Here is a 20,137-nt window from a genome sequence, read left to right on the forward strand (position 1 = left end):
CAAACCCCCGACGCCCTTGACGCAGCCCTGCACTCTATTCTATCGCCTATACCGCATTGCTACAGAGGTGCCTTCTATGCTTGCCTTCGAGCCATAGACTGAGTTGACATCCAAGCCTCCGTCAAGTCTCAAGGACAACAGGGAAAACCGCGCTACGTATGATATGAGAAAACGACACTGGCCATGGCGAAACTGAACGACCCTCCCCTTCCGCCTACGGAAAGTATAGAATCCCGTAAGTCCATGTCCCCGAAAGACCAAACCGCCAGAATCTTCAGCGCTAGCCGAGGCTGACAGCCCATGCAGTGAAACGTCGCTTCATCCGCCAAAACCGTGAAATCGCCCGCGTCAATTCGACGCAGTCGCAACGCATCCGCAATCTCGAGACAGAGATCTCACGCCTGGTGGCTGAGAACATATCCTTAAGAGAACAAGCTATATCTGCGCAGGCGGAAGCGGAACGATGGCGCGCAACGAGTTCTGTGAACGTGGAAATTCTCGATTTGAGAGACAGACTGAACAGGAAAGTCGAGGAGGTGGCTGAGATGCTTGTTGAGATGGGCAATTTACCTGAAAAGGCGGCGAGGAAGGGGAGGCGGAAAAGTAGGCTCCTCAGGACGACGATGAGTAGTGCTACGGAGCAAGAGTGGAGGAACAGGCAGTCAACCAGAGAATCATTCGCTCAAGAGACGGGAGATTTGTATGACGGAAGATTGCCCGCCATCCATGAAGACAAGCTGTACCCGCGAAGGACGCTGGAGAATGCTGAACTGTCAGCCTTGCGGGAAGAGGCTGCCCTGCAACAAGCGTCAGAATCGCCGGAACTCGGGCCTCCCCCAGTTGCGCATTTTGACGTTGTGTCAGAGTCCCTAGGCCTTGACTCGGCGCGGATATCTGAGGATGAGAACGTTGGTGAAGAAGTCATGCAGTTACCATCGCTCCTGGAAAGGAGGCGAAAACGTCGAACGAGTACCCTCATCCACGACCTACCGACAGAAGAGACCCCTGGACCAGATGCACCGTCAATAAGGCCCAGTGAGCAATTACTGAAGTCAGGCGCAAAGAGGAAACTGGACGTCTCCGACCTCGACGAGCCTGTCCTTCAGCAGCCGTCTAAGGAGAATGACGATTTTGTCTTTCAGCGCCGGCAGGAGATCTGGAGCAACGCCACTGTCAACAGCAAAAAGGCCTCCAGATTTACGAGGCCGCCAGGGCGAGAAAGCGGAGATGCGACGGAACTTGTGAAGCAACCAAGCCCTCAGAAGCCCACTGGGGCTACTAGGAAGATACTCGCGCCCAAGAGTACGAACTCACCTGCGAAGCGAAGGGTTCAAGTGCCCGAAAAACTCAAGGACGATCGAGATCTGCAGGAAAAGCACCCCATTATCAAACCAACACGGCAGAAAGAGCCTCAAGCACATGTGGTCATTGACAGACTTATCGGAGTGCCGAATGATGATGACGCAGAAAAGGACATTCCGCCAAAGACTCCAGCTGGAGAAGCCGGCGACATTCTATCACCCGTGTCCACAGAGCCATCTACTCGAACATCCCACCAGACGAAAGAAGCGGCGGTTCTGAACTCAGTGGAGGATGTGCTTAACGGGAGCATAGGGCGGGGATCTCGACGCCCAAGACCGCAAATCAGCTATGCCGAACCTAACCTGAGAGATAAGATGAGAAGGCCCGGCAAAGGTCTAGTTGGGGCCGTGGAGGGCATTGAGAAGCAAAGAGAAAATGCTTCAGGCAACAGAGGCACAAGTATGGACCGGGCGAAATCTGAAGACCCCGGAGTCCAGCAAGAGGACGAAATCAATGGCAAGGATGAAAGATGGAAGGGTCTAGCAATACAGACCTCGACTGCTCGCGGGAAGGAGGAGCCATTTAGTCCCTTGAGGGGTAAAGAGAGGAAGGAAAAAGAACATGATGAGACCAAGAAGGCGGGCAAGCAACCAAAACCCAACACTGAGGAAGAGCTCGGGAATGCTGTGGATCGATTGAGTATTTTCGATCCGCCACTCTCCTCTCCGGCCGACGATTCAAAAGAAACACAGACCGACACAGAAGGGAACAAATCGTCAAAAAGTTCGGCAGGAGCCAGACGGAAACCCTTGTCAAGCTCTACCGGTACAACTAGGAGGCATTCTATGCAGCCTTCGGCCTCTTCAGGGGAATCCGCTGGCCTCCATTCCGCCTCTCGCCAGCTCTCTTACGATGCATTAAAATCCGACACACAAGCGCCTCTCCCACGACCAAGCTCTGCGGCGAGTCTGCGTGGGGATGGTGCGTCCAGGAGCAGAACTTCGGCAGTAAAGGATCTTAAGCGCTCACACAGCGTAAGTTCCAGCCTAAAAGACAAAGAACCGGCAACTTCTGGTGCCGAAACAGGACTCGCGACTTCGAGGGTCGAAAGAGCACTGAACCGACGGCGAAGTATGATGGTATAGTAACCATGAGGGTGACCAATTCGGCGTGATTGATGTCTATCCCTGAACCCAGACGTTTCTTTGGCGACCTCGAGGTCAAGTTGTTGGATCTTTCCTTTGCTGTAGGACTTGGACAGCATTAATGACTCGAAACGCGAATTCCAAACTTTTCTGTCATTCAGCCGAACGACATCTTAGAAAACGGGTAGAGTTGTTCTCGTCCTGCTCCTCTTTGACTCATGTCCCTCGTTCAGATTCACATATCACATCAACTCATTTCCTGCTAGCCGCGAAAGTCGCAGCCTCATCCATGCCCGTTCAAGCCTTCGTCATCGCCGTAGTCGACATTCACTGACATTGCCATGATCACGCGTTCCAGCCGATCTGCGTATTCCTTCATCTCCCTCCTCCTTGCCTTCCTCTCCTGCTCCATCTTCTGTACCTTGTCCGCCAGCACCCTGATGTCTTCTGCCTGCTGCTGTGCACCTTTCCCAATCCCCGGTAACCGCGAGATCAACATTTCGATCTGCTGGCCCTTGAGGACCAGGTCCTCGGCCAGTTCGCGTTGCGCGTTGGCGAACGTCCGAGGCGCCACGGGGCGCAGGGGAAACGGCGCACGGTCGGTGTCCTCTGGTCCCGGGTGGACGATGGCGGTTTGGGATTTCGCGGCTTGGGGTCGAGCGGCGTCGCCGGGCGGGCTTACAGCTTGAGATGTTTGCCCCTCTCTCTCTCCGGCTCTGGCGGCGACGCTTAGGCCCGAGGGCGGGTTTGTGAAGGGATCAGTGGGATCCGGATCGGGTGCGACGAGCGGGTGTCGTTGCGAGAGGTAGCTCAGTGTGGCGAAGAACTGGGTTAGGAGTTGGTCGTAGCAGGTTTGGAGCTGAGTTAAGATGTCGCTGGACATGGTGTGTGTGAGGTTTGTGTCCGTGGAAAGCAGGAGGAGTGTGGCTCAGTGTCTGGTCTTGTGGGGAGGGAGAACGAGGGCGGGATTGATTTACTGGTTACTACTAGGTACCTTGGTATGTGAGAGTGGTTGGGCGTTTGGGCAAGGCTGCGCCAGTCACTGCGGAATATTACGAACCCAGCAGGGTCCCAGGCTGACTGCGCGGGAGATCGGCGCCCGGAACCAGGCCTGGGGGCGCCTGGGCATCTCCGTAGCGAAAGTCTGGTGCTGGCCTGCAAGGCAGTTGACTGACGAGCCACTCATCGGTTGCCACTAGGTATCCAGCAATATCCGTCAGATCAACAGCCTTGTCTGCCACCCGCTTGCCTGCTTCAAGATCAAGAGATTATTTCCTTCCATTTGCCTCTGTCGATTTCCTTGCTTTCAGTCCATCCTATGAGTAATCGACGAATTCCCTTGAACTGTCGCTTCCTCGGACTGTCGTTCCATCCAGCTCAGAGACATGTCGGCCCTACCATTCGCTGTACCTAGATTCATCTGAGTCTACGTCACAGGCCTCGTTCAGCCGCAACGAACTCCCAAGTCGACCTCCGACAACCCCCTCCAAGTCCATCCCCGCCGTCGATATTGAGCCATGCATCAGTCCTTCACGGGCAGCGCTCGCAAACCGCGCCAGGTCAACCTCTCCGGCCGCACTCACACCAACCCCTGGGCCTCCCTCCAGAAATCAGGGCAAGCCACTCCTGCAGCCGCCAGCAATACTGTCGCCCAGGCTCAAGCAGATCGGGTGAGGAGACAGCAAGAGAGGGAAAGACTGAATGCCACAAAGACTCTTCAGAGGATATGGCGCGGTCACGCGAGTCGGCGGGAACAGAAATCGCGATGGAGACAAATGTGGGATGAGAACGAACAGCAGAGACTGGGCTCGCCGAGTCGAGTAGATTACCAAGGACTTGTCGACGCAGGCGCAACGATTCCAGCATATGAGAACTCACTCCAGATCCTCCTCCAATTGCGGTTGTTGCTTAGATTTCAAGATTTTAGAAGGGGCAGGGCAAGGGATGATACGGATCTGCTCAGATTGCTCTACTTCGCCGAGGTCCTACGTCACACATTTCTCTCATTGGGGTTCGAGTTGGATGCCAGCTGGAGGTACAGCCTCTCTCGACTAGGACTGGTTGAGGTTCGTCACCTCAGGAGCATCATCGGCGACCACAAACACCACGACAGAATATCCTATGGACCGAGAATATTAAAGATGATCACCATGCTGGTTGAGTATCTACCGGATGATATTGCCAAGGACTCCGTAATCTACTTCGAGGTGATCGAGTTAGCGGTACGCAGACAAGAGGAGGAGAGATGGCAACGGTGCTCAATTGAGGCGATAGCTGCTTTCCTGAGATGCCCTTCAACCCAAAAGCAACAGGCATACGCTGCGTTTGCAACAAAATTCCTGACCAGAGACTCTTTTTCAGGACGCAGAGACACTTTGAAAGAGCTTTCTTATTCCCTAAGCCTGCAAGAGCTGGCGCTGGCAATTGTGAAGCAGGTTGACGATGCTGACAGGAGTGGCACGCGTGCATTAACCACTGCCCAGTTATTGTGGCAACTCGCTCACCTCATATATATTCACGACATTCGGCATGAAGGCTACGCTGGTCAGAGCACCTATATCGAAGCAGTCTCGGCTCTCTTGGGTGATTGCGCAAATGAGGTTGCCGAGAGGATAGACCTGACCGACCAGCCCATGCTCAACACTGCTAACAAGAATGGTCCTGAGCCCTTGCCGGAGTTTGTGAGAGAGATGATCTCGAAACTGCCGGGGCAGAATAATGTCCGAGCCATTCTGAAAGAGATGGGGTCATCAACGGCTTCAGGAAAACCCACCGATGGCACAGACTTCGATTCTGCGAAGCGTCTGGCAAATTTCGCGGTTGCCGTGTTAAGAGCTTTTCCTACACGGGCACCAGATATTCGGATGTCTTTGTATCAGAGCTCTGTAAGATCTGTTGAGAACGCAGACATGTCCACCATTCAGTACTTCTGGAACGCAGCACAGACAACCAGTGTCTTCGAGAAGATTTCTCAAGACTACCGCGTCGTGCTATCGGTATTGACAGAGGCGGCTCCAAAGTCCAATCAAATAGGTCAAGCACCGTTGTCGAGGCAAGAAGTCGCCCTATGGCGAGACGAGTGGCGGATAGTCTTGCTCTTCCTCGAGTTGTATACGTTTGTGCTGAAATTCATGGATGACGACGATTTCTTCTCCTACGAAAAGCTGCACGCTTTCGGGGCGGCGACAAGCTCTGCAACAAGCTTGTTGTCAAGAAAGGGATCGCTGCCTTTGGATCAACTGGCGCTGATGACTATATTCTTGAAGAATCTAGCCTTTACCCTGTACTGGAACGCAGCCGACTTGGTGGAGAGCAATGATCAAGACGAGGACCTGGCCATCTCGGCGCTCTTTGGCAGTCCCGGGCGTTCGACTGCCAAGAACAGCGAAAAGAAGCCACAGACCTTGGCTGGCAATGGTGTATCGCAAGGCTACCTCAAGGGCTTAGTTACAGGCCTCCTGCGAATGCTGCACGAAAGAGACTCCAGAAGGTCATTTGTTCCTCCTGAACACTGGCTGATGACCAATCAGGTCAGCATGGCTGGGTTCATTCCCGCTGTCGTTGCAGAGGAGGAGAAAAGGCATGAACTGGGTGGCGACGACGACACAGACGAAGAGCAAGAAGAGCTTGACAGGGAGGCCGAGATAGACAGGTCTGTGGGCTCATCAGCCGGCGAGGCGCTACTGAGCTCCATGTTTGGCATACGGCCGTCACACATCCCAAGAAGCAGAGCGTCGAGAGTGGCGGACTGGGCGGAAAAGCAGCGACTACAAGCCAGGAAGAAGCGACAGCTCGAGGCATTGGCACCCCGTCTTGAGATCCTCCGCAATCTCCCCTTTTTCATCCCATTTGAAACAAGAGTCCAGATCTTCCGGGAGTTTGTCCATCGAGATCAGGTCCGCAGACGGAATGGGGCCACCGACCCCGACACATGGCGCATGGGCGTGGCTGCAACCCAAGGTCGAACCGTTGACGGCCGGCCGCTTGGTATTGACATCCTCTCTCGACATCACGCTCAAATTCGTCGGAGCAGTGTCTTTGCGGATGCCTTCGAGGCTTTCTATGGACTTGGCGAAGGGCTCAAGGAACCTATCCAGATCACTTTTATCGACCAATTTGGTGCTCCGGAAGCGGGCATTGACGGAGGTGGCGTCACCAAAGAGTTTCTCATTAGCGTGACGAACGAAGCATTTGATCCCGATGCCAATCTGCCGATGTTCAAGGAGAACGCCCAAAGATACCTATACCCGAATCCTATGATCTACCAGGAAACTGCCGAGTATCTCAAAGTGGCTGCGAGTCGAGGGGATACCGAGGGGATGGCAATCTCGATGGCCGACTTGATTCGTCGATACCAGTTCTTGGGCCGAGTCGTTGGGAAGTGCCTATACGAGGGTATCCTGATTGACGTCAACTTTGCTGGGTTTTTCCTGCTGAAGTGGGCACTGACTGGTGGAACTACGGTTGGATCGAACGAATCTGCCTATCGAGCAACGATCAATGACCTCCGAGAATACGATGAGGAACTATATCAGGGACTCCTGAAGCTGAAGAACTATGTGGGCGATGTAGAGACCGACTTTTCGCTTGACTTCACGGTCGCCGACACGATTACGATCGAAGCCGACGATGGCACAGAGGTGCACAAAACTGTCACCACCGAACTGCGTCCGAACGGCGCCAACATTCCCGTCACCAACACCAACCGATTGCTGTATATTGACCGAATAGTGAGATATCGACTGCAGCAGCAGCCCAAGGCAGTGACAGACGCGTTTCTCCGAGGTCTCGGTCAGATCATCCAGCCCATGTGGCTCGCCATGTTCAACCAAAAGGAATTGCAGAAACTCGTGGGCGGAGACAATACCGAACTCGACATTGCTGATCTCCGCCGCAACACCCAGTACGGGGGGGTCTACAGCATCGGCGACGATGGCCGCGAGCATCCCACGATACAACTATTCTGGAAAGTCCTGCAAGACATGTCGGATGAAGACCGGCGGAAAGTGCTCAAGTTTGTCACCAGCACCCCACGCGCACCGCTGCTAGGATTCAGTCATTTGAATCCGAAATTCAGCATTCGTGATTCCAGTGGGGACCAGGACCGGCTACCGAGCACCTCGACCTGTGTGAATCTGCTCAAGTTGCCGCGATACGAGGACCTCAAGACCATGAAAGAAAAGCTTCTGTATGCAGTCAACTCAGGGGCTGGCTTTGACCTGTCGTGAGAGGCTAGGAGGGAGGAATTGACAGTACTTGGATCTCTGCGTCGGGGCTCGAGAAGGGAGAGAAGTTGGATCAATTGGTACTATTCTCCTCAAGATAAATTCATAGATAAAGGGCTAGGCGGTGGGCGATCAGAAAGCACCTTACCCGGCACTTCTGAAGATACACTTCGATCACGATCAGTTACACTGCTGTTTCCTCCCCAGAATCTTGGTCTTGTATTGGTCATTGCCATCTACTTCACAGAGGACTATCCGCCACCCACCTAAAGCCGCGTTGCTCGTCGTCGTCAGCAGCCACGATACCGTAACTGACACGGATGTTCTCCGCCCCATTCTTCTATCCTTTGGAGAGTGGTTAATGGTATAGTAACAGTGCCTCGCTTTGACCATGTTGCAGGATATAGGGAGTACAAGCCATGCCATTTCTGCATCGGCAGCGCGCCAATTGCCCTCCTCGGCAAAAGCGATTTCTACTGCAACAGGCCATTGTCCTTCCCTATCCCCCGTTTGTACTCGGATCAGCGCCCCGCCCCTTTACCGGAATCAGCTGCTGACGGTCGGCCTCCCGTCGCTTTGGGATGTTTCCGCGGTCCGTCTTGGCCTTTGGGAAGAAGGATTGGGGGGAATTGGATCGCTTGCGCACGCCGCCAAAAGCCAATGAGATGTGCTTGGTCAGACCTCTGGCCAGAGCATAATACTTGTGTGTATCAGGTAAGCTGGGGAGACGTGGGCAGAAGGGAAGGGGGCCGTGAACAAAATCCCATGCATTGGAGTGCCGCGCCATAAATTCCCCATCGTCCGCTCCTTCGTCAGCTTCGTACACTTGTGAGAAGTGCGCTGGATTTGCTCGAGAGTGCAGAACTTGGGAGCGGGGAAGCGAAACAGACACTCACTCACACGCACACACATCTGCCCTTTGGTGGTTTGCTTTTGCTTGTCTCCCTGTGACCGCAAGAGCATTCACAAGACGGCAACAAGATGAGGGAGAAGCCTCAGCTCTCGGCGGGAGATTACTTCTCCTTGCTCTACGCCATGACCCGCGCAGGTGAGTCCTCCGCCCTTGCAGCCCATGAGATGGTCAAAGAGGACTGATGAGGCGGTTTGGGAACAGTGGGCACGTTGACCTTCACCACCCTTACTGGCTGGTCGAGAGGAGAGGACTGTCCAAAGGACTACAAGCGCCATGTCATCTACAGCACTTGTCGGGCGACGTTTCCGCACTTGTCGGTCAAGCAGATGCAGGCTATACAGCCAACTACGGTCGGGGGTTACACTGCGTTTGCGAAGAAGCGGAAATTCGACCCAGAGATTGTAGAGCTGGATGATGGTGCGTCGGGGTGCTTCATGGGACCGAAGACGGCGAAGAAGACGCTGGTGTGGTTCCACGGCGGAGGATACTCGTTCGCAGCATCCGATCAGCACTGGGTCATGCTCTGGGATCTCATCGAGCTGGCCAAGAAGAATGGCGACGATCTTCGAGTCATGGTTTTGGAGTACGAGCTCGCTCCCAAGGGTTACTACCCGCTGCAACTCAAGCAGGCGGTCGCAGGGATCAAGTACCTGTTGAACTCGGGGTTGAAGCCCTCACAGGTGAGTGAGCAGTCTCCTTGAGCTTGGACCAGCCTCGATCAGACCTGACCTGCGGTGGCTACATTCAGATCCTCTTCGGCGGCGATTCAGCTGGCGGCAACCTTGCCGCAGCACTCATCGGCCATCTCTCACATCCTCACCCCAACGTGTCCCCCATCCCGCTCTCCAGTAACTTGGGAGGCGCCCATCTGGTGTCTCCTTGGGCCTCATTCACACAGGAAAGGGAGTCATGGAAGGAGAACTACAAAAGGGATGCTCTGGTCCCGAGAGTAGTGAGGATCTGGTCCGACACTTTCATGGCCAAATCGCCCGAGGACAACTGGAACCAGCCTGCCGAAGCGCCGGCCGACTGGTGGAAAGATATCAAGGTGGACAGTGTGGCTATCGTCGGCGGACAGAATGAGGTCCTGATGGGCGACATCCGGGAGCTCGCTGAGAAGATGAAGGTACGTTGCGACTAATCTCCAGGTCCCCAGGGCTGTGGCTGACACTGAGGGCTAGGTACACAATCCTACACTTGACTATCTGGAAGCGCCCGGCGAAGCGCATGACGCGATCGTACTGGATAGGACGTTTGGGATCAAGGACGAGTTAGCATCGGAGCAGTTTATTAACAAATGGATTCTGGGCAGGTTGAAGTAGGGCAGAAACGGGCAGATCAGTCTAGGACAGGCGAAGAGGCATAATTTCATCTATCACGCAACCTGTCGTGGAGTTTGTCTTCTGATATCTTCCGTTGCGGGCGCAGAAGCAAAATCCGGTGGAGGGGCGACTTGACCACGCAAGTCACTTGTATTGGGCGCAACCGCAGCCACTCGTCGTCTTCCCATTCAATATCCTTGATCCCTACTATCCTCCCTCCACTCAACGCCAACGCCACCCCAAAAGCCAAAAGGAAAAAAGAACCTGGCCCGCCTGTATCCACCAATTCGACCGTCTAGTGAGCCTCCTTCCCCGTGCTCTCCAATGGGCTGATGGCGGCCGTTCCTTGCCAACTTTCTCTCGGCTCACTATGCCCTACTCAGATCCCACCACGAACCATCCCTTTCCCGTGAGAACGAGCTGTCAAAAAGTTGCATCATTCGCTGCCCAACTTTTGCCTTTGTCTTGAATTTCTGGGGCCCTTACAAAGTGCCACCAACCCAGCTCTTCTAAAAAAGCAATTACGCCCTCCATCCATGTCGAATGCGCGGGTCGCAGCCTCGCTCCTCTGCCGGTCATTCCCAGTCCCGTAATCCTGACATCCGACCCTTTCAGTCAGAATCACTCGATCCTACCTCAGCTGGCGGCCCCCCCATCGAACTCGCGACCTTTACCGGCGCCGAATCCTCGAGGAGAGAAAACGAAAGAGAAGGAAGCACAGAGGCAAGACGGTCACGGAAAAGGCTTCTCAAACTTGAAGAGCTCGCCGAGAGAGACGACGAGATGAAGTTCTCCCACAGCATTCAGTTCAACGCAGTTCCGGACTGGAGCAGCAACTACATCTCCTACAGCAACCTCAAGAAACTCATCTATACCCTCGAGAAGCAGATTAACAGGCCCGCGGGCGAGGCGCAACTTCAAGATGAAGAAAACACGGCTCTGCTGGGCGGCTCGCTCGACCCGGACACTACCTTCAAGCGCATGCTGGACTCGGAGTTGGACAAGGTCTGCTCCTTTTATAGGTTGAAAGAGCTGGAGATCTTTGGCGAACTGGACCAGCTTTTGAAAGATGTGGAGAGCTACAAGGTGGAGACGCATGATTTGGACATGGATGAAGTCGTCGAAGCCGAGAATCGTCGGAAGGCTGTGCGATCGTCGAGCATATTCAACGTCCCCTTCCGTCGGCGGAGGAGGACTTCGACTATGAGTGTCAGTCTCGAAGAACCCGAAGGCGAGGATGACAGCGATAGCGACGCCGAAGACCATGCAGCCATGATCAGGAAAAAGACACCGGCGAACCGCCCAAGGAGTAAAAGTACCTGGAACACAGATGGATCGGACCATTCTGCTCTAGCCGAATCCCGCGAAGACCTGCGGGCGCCAGACTCGCCGGTGTTTCTTAGGAGGAGACCCAGCTTGGCCATGGAACTCGAGGCGTCCGACCCGGGTCACCTATCCTCATTGTACGATTCAGGTATTAATTTGAAAAAGCGCATCATCAGCATCTATGTGTCCTTGTGCGAGTTGAAGTCCTTCATCCAACTCAATCACACCGGTTTTAAGAAGGCGGCCAAGAAGTACGACAAGGTGTGCAATCGAGATATTCGAAAAGACTACATGGAAAAGTCGGTCAACCCGTCTTATCCCTTCCAGGAAAAGACAATGGTTCATCTCGATGAGAATATCGCAAAGGTGGAAAAGGCCTATGCCGAGGTCGTCACCAAGGGCGACCAGAGCATGGCTCGGAGAGAGCTTCGACTCCATCTCCGCGAGCATGTCGTGTGGGAGAGAAACACGGTGTGGAGAGAGATGATTGGCATTGAGCGGAAAGCCCAAGCGGCCAATTTCGGGATCAGGCAGACCTTGCTGGGAGGAGTCCAAGATCCGTCAAAGGCGCGACTGCAGGGTGACCGAGAAGCTATCGACACCAAGGAAATCGTCACTCCCGTGGGTCGATACAGGTGCCCAAAGTGGCTGTTCAGTGGCACCTTGTTCGCCCTTCTCGGCATTCTGGCGGTTTTCCTGGCCTTGCTTTATGTCCCGATCATGAAGAGTCCCGAGCAGCAAAATTGCTTAGCCATGTTGGTCTTTGTGTCGTTGCTCTGGGCCACCGAGGTGATTCCCCTCTTTGTGACCTCTCTGTTGATCCCTTTTCTGGTGGTCGTCCTTCGAATCATGCGATCAGACGATAAACCTCATCATCGACTGAATTCGAAGGATGCGACCAAGGCCGTCTTTGCGGCCATGTGGACACCGGTCATTATGTTGTTGCTCGGCGGCTTCACCATTGCGGCAGCGTTATCGAAATACCATATCGCAAAGATGATGGCAACATTTGTGCTCAGCAAAGCCGGCACGAAGGCCCGCAACGTGCTCATCACTAACATGTTCGTCGGCATGTTCTTGAGCATGTGGATCTCCAATGTCGCTGCGCCTGTGCTGTGCTTCAGCATCATTCAACCGATACTTCGCAATCTACCGGCGGATAGTAATATGTCCAAAGCATTGATTTTGGGCATCGCTTTAGCGTCGAACATCGGCGGCGCAGCCTCCCCCATCGCCTCTCCGCAAAACATCATCGCGCTGCAGAACATGAAACCTGCGCCAAGCTGGGGGATCTGGTTCTTCATCGCTTTGCCAGTGTGCATTCTCAGCATCATCATGATCTGGCTTTTGCTGGTTGTCAGCTTCAAACCTGGCAAAGGGACCACCATCGTGCCTATCCGACCGATGAAGGATAAACTCAACGGAGTGCAGTACTTCATCATCCTGGTCACGCTGATCACCATTGTTCTGTGGTGTGCTTCTCATCAACTGGAAAGTGTGTTTGGGGATATGGGTGTCATTGCCATTATTCCTCTCGTGTTGTTCTTTGGTACCGGCATCTTGACCAAGGAAGACTTCAACAATTTTCTCTGGACGATCATCATCCTTGCCGCAGGAGGTCTTTCTCTGGGGCGCGCAGTATCCTCTTCGGGCCTGCTCCACTCAATTGCGAGGGCCATCACAGAACGAGTGGACAACCTCTCCATATATGGTGTCCTTGTGGTCTTTGCGTCGCTGGTGCTTGTAGTCGCTACTTTTATCAGCCATACGGTGGCAGCACTGATTATTCTACCACTTGTGGCACAGGTGGGCGAGAGCATGAAGGAGCCGCACCCGAATCTGTTGGTCATGGGTGCAGCGTTGATGTGCTCAGCGGCAATGGGGTTGCCCACTTCCGGTTTTCCGAATATGAGTAAGTCCTCTCCTTTCCGTTCGCCTTCAATAGCTTCCTTTCACGCGTGCTTCCGAGTCTTGGAGCCTGGTCGCTAACGGATTCTGTAGCTGCAATCATGATGGAAGTGCCCGAAACAGGCGTGCGGTATCTGCGAGTCAAACACTTCTTGACCCGTGGCGTCCCGGCATCTGTGATTACCTTTGCCATTGTGATTACTATCGGATATGGGTTGATGATGGCTGCTGGTCTTTGATTTGTTGCTCTCAGCGTGGATGCCGGCCCCTTCTTGATGTTGTTTGTCATTCCTTTCAAGTGTTCATTGGTTATACCCTATATTTCGTGGAGCCTGGGTAGGAGGAGAAAGGAATCGGTCTCGCCGACCACAGACATGACTGGGAAATCACTAAATATAAGACCTTTCTCGATACGACCGGTATCCATCCGAGCCGGCTGGAACATCCCCAATTTGGCGGTGTTGAAAAGCAATAGGTCAACAGAGTTGTCTTCACAATGGGAAGGAGATACTCATAATCGACTCAATAAACAACTTTGGACACATTTTCGGTTGCGGCCTCATTGAATTGTACTCCGTATGGCGGCGTGCACGCGAGCATGCTTCTGTTACAAGTCTACTTCTCGAGTCTGGTTGGGCACGGAGGGCCTCTATCACAAGAGTATAGATGGATCCATGCATACAGGAGCGGCCAGCCTCGTACACAACCCCAGCACAAGTCTGCATGTACACTGGGAGGGCACGGTTCTTGTCAAGGGGTTATGGCAGCCGAATTCTGTGCACCAGATTTTATCTGAGGCATTGATAAGTAAACACTTACTCGCAGCTCGCTCCTAGCTGAAAGATAAGCATTTTCTTGTAAAGGGTATTTCGTCCTATCCCTAGACAATGCAGCGGTATCTCATTGTTGAGATCATTAGCTATTTAATATAGCGGCCACTTCGATATTCCTGAAGATTCTGTTCTATACCGGTCCTCAGAGTACGGTTTGTCTATCCGTCTGTAGATCCTTGCACTCTCCGTCGGACCTGTCAAAGAAAGAATGATGGATGGTGACAGATTGCTAAGACCTGGAGTGCGGGTCTCCCATCGTCCGGCCATTCGTCGTATCGCCTAGCACCACCTCACTTGGCCACCTGCCTCCTCGAAAGCGCGAGCTGCGACGTCTGTAACAGGTCATACGCGCCTGGCTGTGTCTTTTTGGATCTCCTGGAGCCCCGCAGTTTGAATCCGCCTTGCGCCCACATGACTCCCAGCGCCGGGCCTGGGTGGCCGATCGAGAGCGCCAGGACGGCCAGCGCCATCATCATGCCGTCGAGGACCATGAACATGGCTTGGTCGTTGGCGAGGTCGCTCCCGAAGCCCTTGCTCAGCTCGGCGACGCGGAAGGAACACCGGATGAGGATCGCCACCGTCGCGATCACGATTGCTAGTGGAGACAAAAGGCAGATGTGAGCGACGGAACACGGTCTTGATTTGGGTGGGGGGGGATCTGTTCCTTTCTGTGAGAGAGGGGAGGGCATTCGGCAGGAACTTACCAAGTAGGAAGAGCTTGAATGCGAGTGTCCTTCGGAGCGCCGAACTGTTGCGGTTGATCAGGCCGGGTCGCATGTGAACGAAGAACACGATCTGGAGGCAGAGCCCGCAGAAGACAGTGGTAGAGGCCACCTGGCTGGCAAGGCCGGCAATCATCAGGTTGACCCCGGTCTGTGCAAGGCCGGGTGTGATGTCCAACGAAGCCAACGCGCCTCCAGCCGCCTGGAGGACGAGGGAGAAGAAGTCGCACCCGACAAAGATCACAGTAATGGCGCGGGGGCTGAGGACGCTCAGTTTCGGACCGTAGACGGCGATTATCCTGGCAAGGCAGATGTAGATGGCGCCGGAGAAGAAGGCCGGGCCGATGGTGAGTCCGACCAGGTAGATGATGAAGTCGTTGTTGTCAAAGTCGTCGTAGTGCAGTTGGATCCGGGCCACGTACCCCATGATCTCGAGGCCGATTCCGCCCAGCATGCCAAACATGAAGCCCCAGGTGCGATATCGAACACCCAGGAAGATCTGGGCGAGGCATGCAAGGCAGAAAACCGCGAGATAGAATGCATTCCCCGCAAGCGAGGGAATGTATCTCAACTGGCCATAGTCCTCGACCGAGCAGGTAGCATCCGTGCAGTTGGCAGGGTCGAATGTCGAGTTCATGGTTGGTAAGCTGCTGATAGAATGTAATCACAGAACAAAAAAGGAGGCGGACGCGGTAGAGACAGTAGAGATTGGACCTTCTGAAGTACCCTACCTTTGTTGAGAGCAGTATATATGTATTTTCAGCGGGAATCGTCCGAGGAGGGAGATTGGAGCTCCTTGTCCCTCCAGGCGTGTATGTGGTCATGTCTGAGAACGACTCCGCCATGTCGATTGCTCCACCTGGCTTTGTCCAAGGCCTGTATGCGAGCTCTGCGCTGGTATCTTATCACAGCGAGAGAAATGGTGGTACTGTAGACAGTTAAAAAAAAAATGGTGGTGCCTGGCAAGGCTCGGTCTTTGAGTTTGGACCATTCCCTCTCAGGCATGTACTGCAGATCCACTCTCCACTGGCATCGACTTGGGCGTCTCTTCTTAATGTGACTGCATCCCTACCACTGCCTACGCACAGCATGGATTCTCCCCTCCAGCGCTACTCACTCTCGGTCTTTGACTCCAGCAGATGCCGCTCGATTCACCAGCCCCAGCGACCCAAAAGCAGAGGACGCGCACCAATGTTCGGCAATCCAAGTACGGTTGCTTTACGTGCCGGTGAGAACTTCCCATCTGTCAATTGGGCTCTAGGGCTTCCTCTTATGATCCTGACAGGCGACGCAAATTAAAGTGCGACGAATCCAAGCCACATTGCTTGCGCTGCCAGCGAGGCAAACGTGCCTGCGAAGGATACCCGGACGGTGCGCCTCGGAGCCATGAACAGACCCGGACGAACGTTGCGCTTTCTACCAGATCTAGAAGTGTCGACTACGTTAACTTCAGCAAGCCTACACTTCTAGGATCGAACCCAGAGCTGGGTCGTCTCCGTCTTCTGGCATGTGCCGTATTGTCACAAGGACTGCCTGGGGCGAGGACCGATGCCGAGACTGCGTTTTGGTCTCATCTGGTGCCCCAGCTCGCCCTGTCTATTCCAAGTGTCAGAGAGGCGGCGGCCGCATTTGGAGCATCTTATGAGCAACAGATGCTGCGAAGAAACTGCGGCGCTGCCAAATTCAAGGCATTGAAACAAATCACGACCGCGATGGCCAAAATTCGAGAAGATGTCTTTCGGCTCCCGCACGGCCCTCTGCCGGTCCTTGTGGCGTGCATCATGTTGGCCTGCGCTGAAACAATCCAGTACCGACACACTGACGCTCTGCTTCACCTACGGGGCGCATTCTCAGTCATGAACTCCCGCGAATGGCTTGACGCAAGATCTTCTACCGGCAAAGCACTGCTCGAGGATGATCTCTCATATCTATTTAGCAAGTTAGACCTGCAAGTCATTACCTACGCACTGGGGAACGCGCCGGAACTCCAATTCTCCATGGCTACACCCGGAATGGATGCAGATGTTGCTGTATTCACACCACAAAAGGCAGACCGTGAGCTCTTCCGGACGTTGCACTCCTGCTACAGTTTCGCCACAAGGGCTGCCCAATACAAATACCTTCCCCGTGCAGCCTCCCGGGAGTTGCTGGTGCTGGAGCAGAGCCGTCATATTGCCGAACTAACCAGATGGCTCTCATGTTATCGGCAATACTCGAAGACGAGACATGACATCTCGGCAGGCAACGATCTACATGGGCTAGTGCTTCAGGCACATTGTTTAAGTGCGCACATCTATGTGGCGAATATCCTCGAGCCATTTGAAACCGGATACGACAAGTATGCGTCACAGTTTCAGCAACTCGTCGAGTGTGTCGAACAAGCCATGAGCGCCAAACCCGCTGAGAGCGAAATGCCCACCTTCAATGCCGAAATGGGAGTCATTCAGCCTCTCTTCTTCACGGCTGTCAAGTACCGGGACTCTGCTTGGCGGTCGAAGGCCATATCGCTGATCCGGAAATGCGGGAGAGAAGGGCCGTAAGTCCACCTTGCTTTTGCGAGAGACGCTTGTCGTATTCGACCCCAGTTGTTATGCCGAAATCTGCCCCAACGTCTAGACAAGCTGACCGTGTCGTACAGATGGTGTGGGTATGTCGAATCTGCAGCCGCCGAGGTCGTGGTTCGGGCGGAAGAGACGGCCGCAACTCAAGCAGCAAACGCAACTTCGTGTGGGACGTCGCCGACGGCCCGGAGAACCGTGTTCCTCCCGCAGGATATCCCCGAGGAGGCACGCGTGGCAGGGCATTCTCTGGTCGACATCGTCGAGGACTCGTCCGGCGCCAAGTGGGCAGAAATTGAGATGTCCAGATGCCGCGACATGCATGCGATGCTGCTCGACGAAGAACCACAGCCTCATGTCCACAAACACTGGTTCATGTGGAGGGAGACTTGCCACCTTCTGCCGTGACACCCAATGCTCTGAAGTACGAAGTATTTTGGCAAAGAGGAGGTGGCGCGACGTCCTACTAGGGGTCTCTGGTCACAACACAAAGCATATTTGTTACTAGGATCATGGCACCTGTCATCGACAATAGGTTAGGTATCACGCATGGCGCAAGAAATAGTATTGCCTATCCTATTTCTATACCATCACCTACAGTTTGGCAGGCCGGCCGCTCCATCGTTCCTACGCCCTCCATGGCGGGTTAGATGGATTGTACCCTATGTTAGATTCTGAGATATGTCTCTTCTACACTCGGATGCTCAGTGTACGGATATACCTGTCCGGGGGGGGGGGGGGGTTCCTGATGCCTGTCCAGCACATGGCGTGCAGGATTTGGGATTTCATTGGTGGCAGACAGTGTTGCCTGGGCTATAGCCTTATAGCGCTGGTCTCTGAGGACTATAGGTAGGGTGTAGGATTAGTTAGAACCAGGGACTGGGACTGGGACTGGGACTGGGCCTACTGGGACTATAGTCCTATCATCACTGGTGCCAGAAGTATTGCTATAAGTTAGTGCCGCAAAAAAGACTGACACCGAGTGGCATACGGTGGACGCCGACAATATATGGGCGATTGGAAGAAAAATCAGAAGCCGTCATTCACCGTAGGGAGATCTATGGGGCAGCTCTTGTCTAAACCAACCAGTGTGGCAATATGTAAAACCTCTTCACTTCTTCAGGATGGTCTTCTCGAACCAATCATAAATGACTTGGTTGCAAAACCTAGCCGCGCCCAGATGACAGTGCTGTTCTGCAGCATCGTCTGTCGTGAAGACCATGTGCGTGGCTTTCTCCCCCAGCGCGTCCGCGACCATTTTGGCCTGGCCTTTGGCAAAGTGATCCTCGACGGCATCGCACACCAGGACGGGACACCGGATCTGGCCCACCACATCGGCGATGGTAAAGCGTCTGAGCTTCTCGAGGAGCTCGACGGGCGACCTGACGTTGAAAGCCCACCGGCAGTGCGAAAGCGCCCAGCGCAGGGTGGTCGGCACATGCGGGTCCTGCATCAGAGCCTGAATCGACGCGGCACCCGCGCCGTCCGCGGCAGCAAGTCTCTGCTGCACGACGGCGGCGGCAACGGGGAAGATCGGGGTCTGCGCCAGATCATACATTCCGTCGACACAGAACAGGGCGGCCAGCCGGGGCTCGAAAGCAGCGGCGCGGGCGCCGAGGAGGCCACACAGGGAATATCCGAGCAAGGCCACCTTGGCCGTGTCGGCCCACGACAGGGTTTCGAGGTGGTCCAGCACGGGACTGACAACCTGCTCCCACTCCAGGATGAATCCGAGGCCCTGCGATCGGCGCGTGAACACCTGCCCGGGCCCTTCGAAGCAGACTACATTATACCCTCTCTGCAGCGCGGCAATGCCGTGGACGTGGTACATTTCCTCCATGGATCCGTCCAGGCCGCTGCACATGATTATCGTCGGCCGCTTCTCCCCGGGTTCTGGACCGGCTGGGAAAACGATGATGGGAATCTGGAAGCCCGCCGGAGACGTCAACGTTTTCCGCTCGCCGGGAGTCGGTAGAAGCGACATGGCCCGGTCAAAGCATTCCGTCTGCTTCTCCCAGACCTGGAGAATTCGAGGGTCGTCCCAGTTGCCGTGGATGTAGAGATCGGCCAGGCGGAAGTACGTCGACGCGCGGAAGAGGGCGTCGCGGATCGAAACCGCATTGCTCATCTGCTGCACCTGCGCGACGACCCGTTCGGCACGGTTGTGAAACGCCGTGTAGAACGATTCAAAGTCTCCTGCTTTGATTTGGTCGGCCGTGGCGAGGACTTCGCCTATGTCAGCACCGCCATAGCTGGCCAGGCCCAGCGCGCGGAGGATCTGGTAGTGAAACGTTGGGTCACTGCTCAGCTGGATCATGATGCCTGCTTGGTAGCATGGATTGTCCTCGTTGGCAGGTTAGGGGAGTGTGCTTCGGGGTTGTCCCTGTGGCTTGACAGGGGGTTGTCGGCTGTCCAAGTTCTGAGAGATTGCCAGACTATACACTAGGTCGAGGAACCGTACTCCGTACAGGAGCTGTAGAAGAGCAGGACTAGGCTCATTATGTTGCATTGGGGGGGTATATACCTCGTACGTAATGACATATCGCAATCACACCACTTGACTTGGAAAAATGGCCGATCGTCGGTCGCATTTGGGTTTGTCTCTACAAATTAGACAAAAGGCTATCGTTCGAATCCGCGGGTTAGGCTGCATACAATGCTTCTATATCGCACGGATTGACTTTTGGAGACCCACAGATGAGGTGGACGGGATCCGCATTTATCGGGGCAGCGAAATCTCCCCTCGACCCTCTTATATACACTCCGTATACCTCCTCTCCTCTCTTGGAAACACTCCAACACCGAGAGCTAAGAGGCCGGTGGCGTCCTCAAGCACGCGAACGGGCTCCCTGCCCTGGTCGTGTCTATCACGTGTGGATAGCA

General features: G+C 54.4%; 7 protein-coding genes across 7 annotated transcripts; 5 read left to right on the forward strand and 2 right to left on the reverse strand.

Annotated features, from left to right (window-relative positions):
- The first annotated feature begins 51 nt into the window (after nucleotides 1-51).
- Nucleotides 52-2,631, forward strand: PV07_08959 (uncharacterized protein). Its single transcript, XM_016396176.1, has 2 exons — nucleotides 52-235; nucleotides 307-2,631. The coding sequence occupies exons 1-2, from the start codon at nucleotides 184-186 to the stop codon at nucleotides 2,445-2,447; spliced, it is 2,193 nt and encodes a 730-aa protein (XP_016246032.1). The 5' UTR covers nucleotides 52-183; the 3' UTR covers nucleotides 2,448-2,631.
- On the reverse strand, nucleotides 2,037-3,458 carry PV07_08960 (uncharacterized protein). The gene has a single exon (XM_016396177.1). The coding sequence runs from the start codon at nucleotides 3,328-3,330 to the stop codon at nucleotides 2,731-2,733; it is 600 nt and encodes a 199-aa protein (XP_016246033.1). The 5' UTR covers nucleotides 3,331-3,458; the 3' UTR covers nucleotides 2,037-2,730.
- A 228-nt stretch (nucleotides 3,459-3,686) lies between these two features.
- PV07_08961 (uncharacterized protein) lies at nucleotides 3,687-7,874 on the forward strand. The gene has a single exon (XM_016396178.1). The coding sequence runs from the start codon at nucleotides 3,965-3,967 to the stop codon at nucleotides 7,673-7,675; it is 3,711 nt and encodes a 1,236-aa protein (XP_016246034.1). The 5' UTR covers nucleotides 3,687-3,964; the 3' UTR covers nucleotides 7,676-7,874.
- Nucleotides 7,875-8,491: 617 nt separating this feature from the next.
- Nucleotides 8,492-10,063, forward strand: PV07_08962 (uncharacterized protein). The gene is made up of 4 exons (XM_016396179.1): nucleotides 8,492-8,720; nucleotides 8,787-9,265; nucleotides 9,334-9,711; nucleotides 9,767-10,063. Exons 1-4 carry the CDS (start codon nucleotides 8,654-8,656, stop codon nucleotides 9,905-9,907), a joined length of 1,065 nt encoding a protein of 354 aa, XP_016246035.1. The 5' UTR covers nucleotides 8,492-8,653; the 3' UTR covers nucleotides 9,908-10,063.
- A 60-nt stretch (nucleotides 10,064-10,123) lies between these two features.
- On the forward strand, nucleotides 10,124-14,039 carry PV07_08963 (uncharacterized protein). Its single transcript, XM_016396180.1, has 2 exons — nucleotides 10,124-13,145; nucleotides 13,235-14,039. Exons 1-2 carry the CDS (start codon nucleotides 10,451-10,453, stop codon nucleotides 13,378-13,380), a joined length of 2,841 nt encoding a protein of 946 aa, XP_016246036.1. The 5' UTR covers nucleotides 10,124-10,450; the 3' UTR covers nucleotides 13,381-14,039.
- A 1,750-nt stretch (nucleotides 14,040-15,789) lies between these two features.
- Nucleotides 15,790-17,881, forward strand: PV07_08964 (uncharacterized protein). Its single transcript, XM_016396181.1, has 3 exons — nucleotides 15,790-15,924; nucleotides 15,982-17,232; nucleotides 17,335-17,881. Exons 1-3 carry the CDS (start codon nucleotides 15,836-15,838, stop codon nucleotides 17,660-17,662), a joined length of 1,668 nt encoding a protein of 555 aa, XP_016246037.1. The 5' UTR covers nucleotides 15,790-15,835; the 3' UTR covers nucleotides 17,663-17,881.
- A 331-nt stretch (nucleotides 17,882-18,212) lies between these two features.
- PV07_08965 (uncharacterized protein) lies at nucleotides 18,213-19,724 on the reverse strand. Its single transcript, XM_016396182.1, has one exon. It carries the CDS (start codon nucleotides 19,569-19,571, stop codon nucleotides 18,366-18,368), a length of 1,206 nt encoding a protein of 401 aa, XP_016246038.1. The 5' UTR covers nucleotides 19,572-19,724; the 3' UTR covers nucleotides 18,213-18,365.
- Nucleotides 19,725-20,137: the final 413 nt, after the last annotated feature.

The sequence above is a fragment of the Cladophialophora immunda genome (genome assembly GCF_000835495.1).
Source record: "Cladophialophora immunda strain CBS 83496 unplaced genomic scaffold supercont1.5, whole genome shotgun sequence".
Lineage (NCBI taxonomy): Eukaryota > Fungi > Ascomycota > Eurotiomycetes > Chaetothyriales > Herpotrichiellaceae > Cladophialophora > Cladophialophora immunda.

Coding starts and splice junctions, on each gene's coding strand:
- PV07_08959 (XM_016396176.1), top strand. CDS start 184: ATGGCGAAACTGAACGACCCTCCCCTTCCGCCTACGGAAAGTATAGAA. Junction 236..306: donor TACGGAAAGTATAGAATCCC/GTAAGTCCATGT, acceptor CAGCCCATGCAG/TGAAACGTCGCTTCATCCGC.
- PV07_08960 (XM_016396177.1), bottom strand. CDS start 3,330: ATGTCCAGCGACATCTTAACTCAGCTCCAAACCTGCTACGACCAACTC.
- PV07_08961 (XM_016396178.1), top strand. CDS start 3,965: ATGCATCAGTCCTTCACGGGCAGCGCTCGCAAACCGCGCCAGGTCAAC.
- PV07_08962 (XM_016396179.1), top strand. CDS start 8,654: ATGAGGGAGAAGCCTCAGCTCTCGGCGGGAGATTACTTCTCCTTGCTC. Junction 8,721..8,786: donor CTACGCCATGACCCGCGCAG/GTGAGTCCTCCG, acceptor GTTTGGGAACAG/TGGGCACGTTGACCTTCACC. Junction 9,712..9,766: donor AGCTCGCTGAGAAGATGAAG/GTACGTTGCGAC, acceptor ACTGAGGGCTAG/GTACACAATCCTACACTTGA.
- PV07_08963 (XM_016396180.1), top strand. CDS start 10,451: ATGCGCGGGTCGCAGCCTCGCTCCTCTGCCGGTCATTCCCAGTCCCGT. Junction 13,146..13,234: donor TTCCGGTTTTCCGAATATGA/GTAAGTCCTCTC, acceptor CGGATTCTGTAG/CTGCAATCATGATGGAAGTG.
- PV07_08964 (XM_016396181.1), top strand. CDS start 15,836: ATGCCGCTCGATTCACCAGCCCCAGCGACCCAAAAGCAGAGGACGCGC. Junction 15,925..15,981: donor TACGGTTGCTTTACGTGCCG/GTGAGAACTTCC, acceptor TGATCCTGACAG/GCGACGCAAATTAAAGTGCG. Junction 17,233..17,334: donor AAATGCGGGAGAGAAGGGCC/GTAAGTCCACCT, acceptor CGTGTCGTACAG/ATGGTGTGGGTATGTCGAAT.
- PV07_08965 (XM_016396182.1), bottom strand. CDS start 19,571: ATGATCCAGCTGAGCAGTGACCCAACGTTTCACTACCAGATCCTCCGC.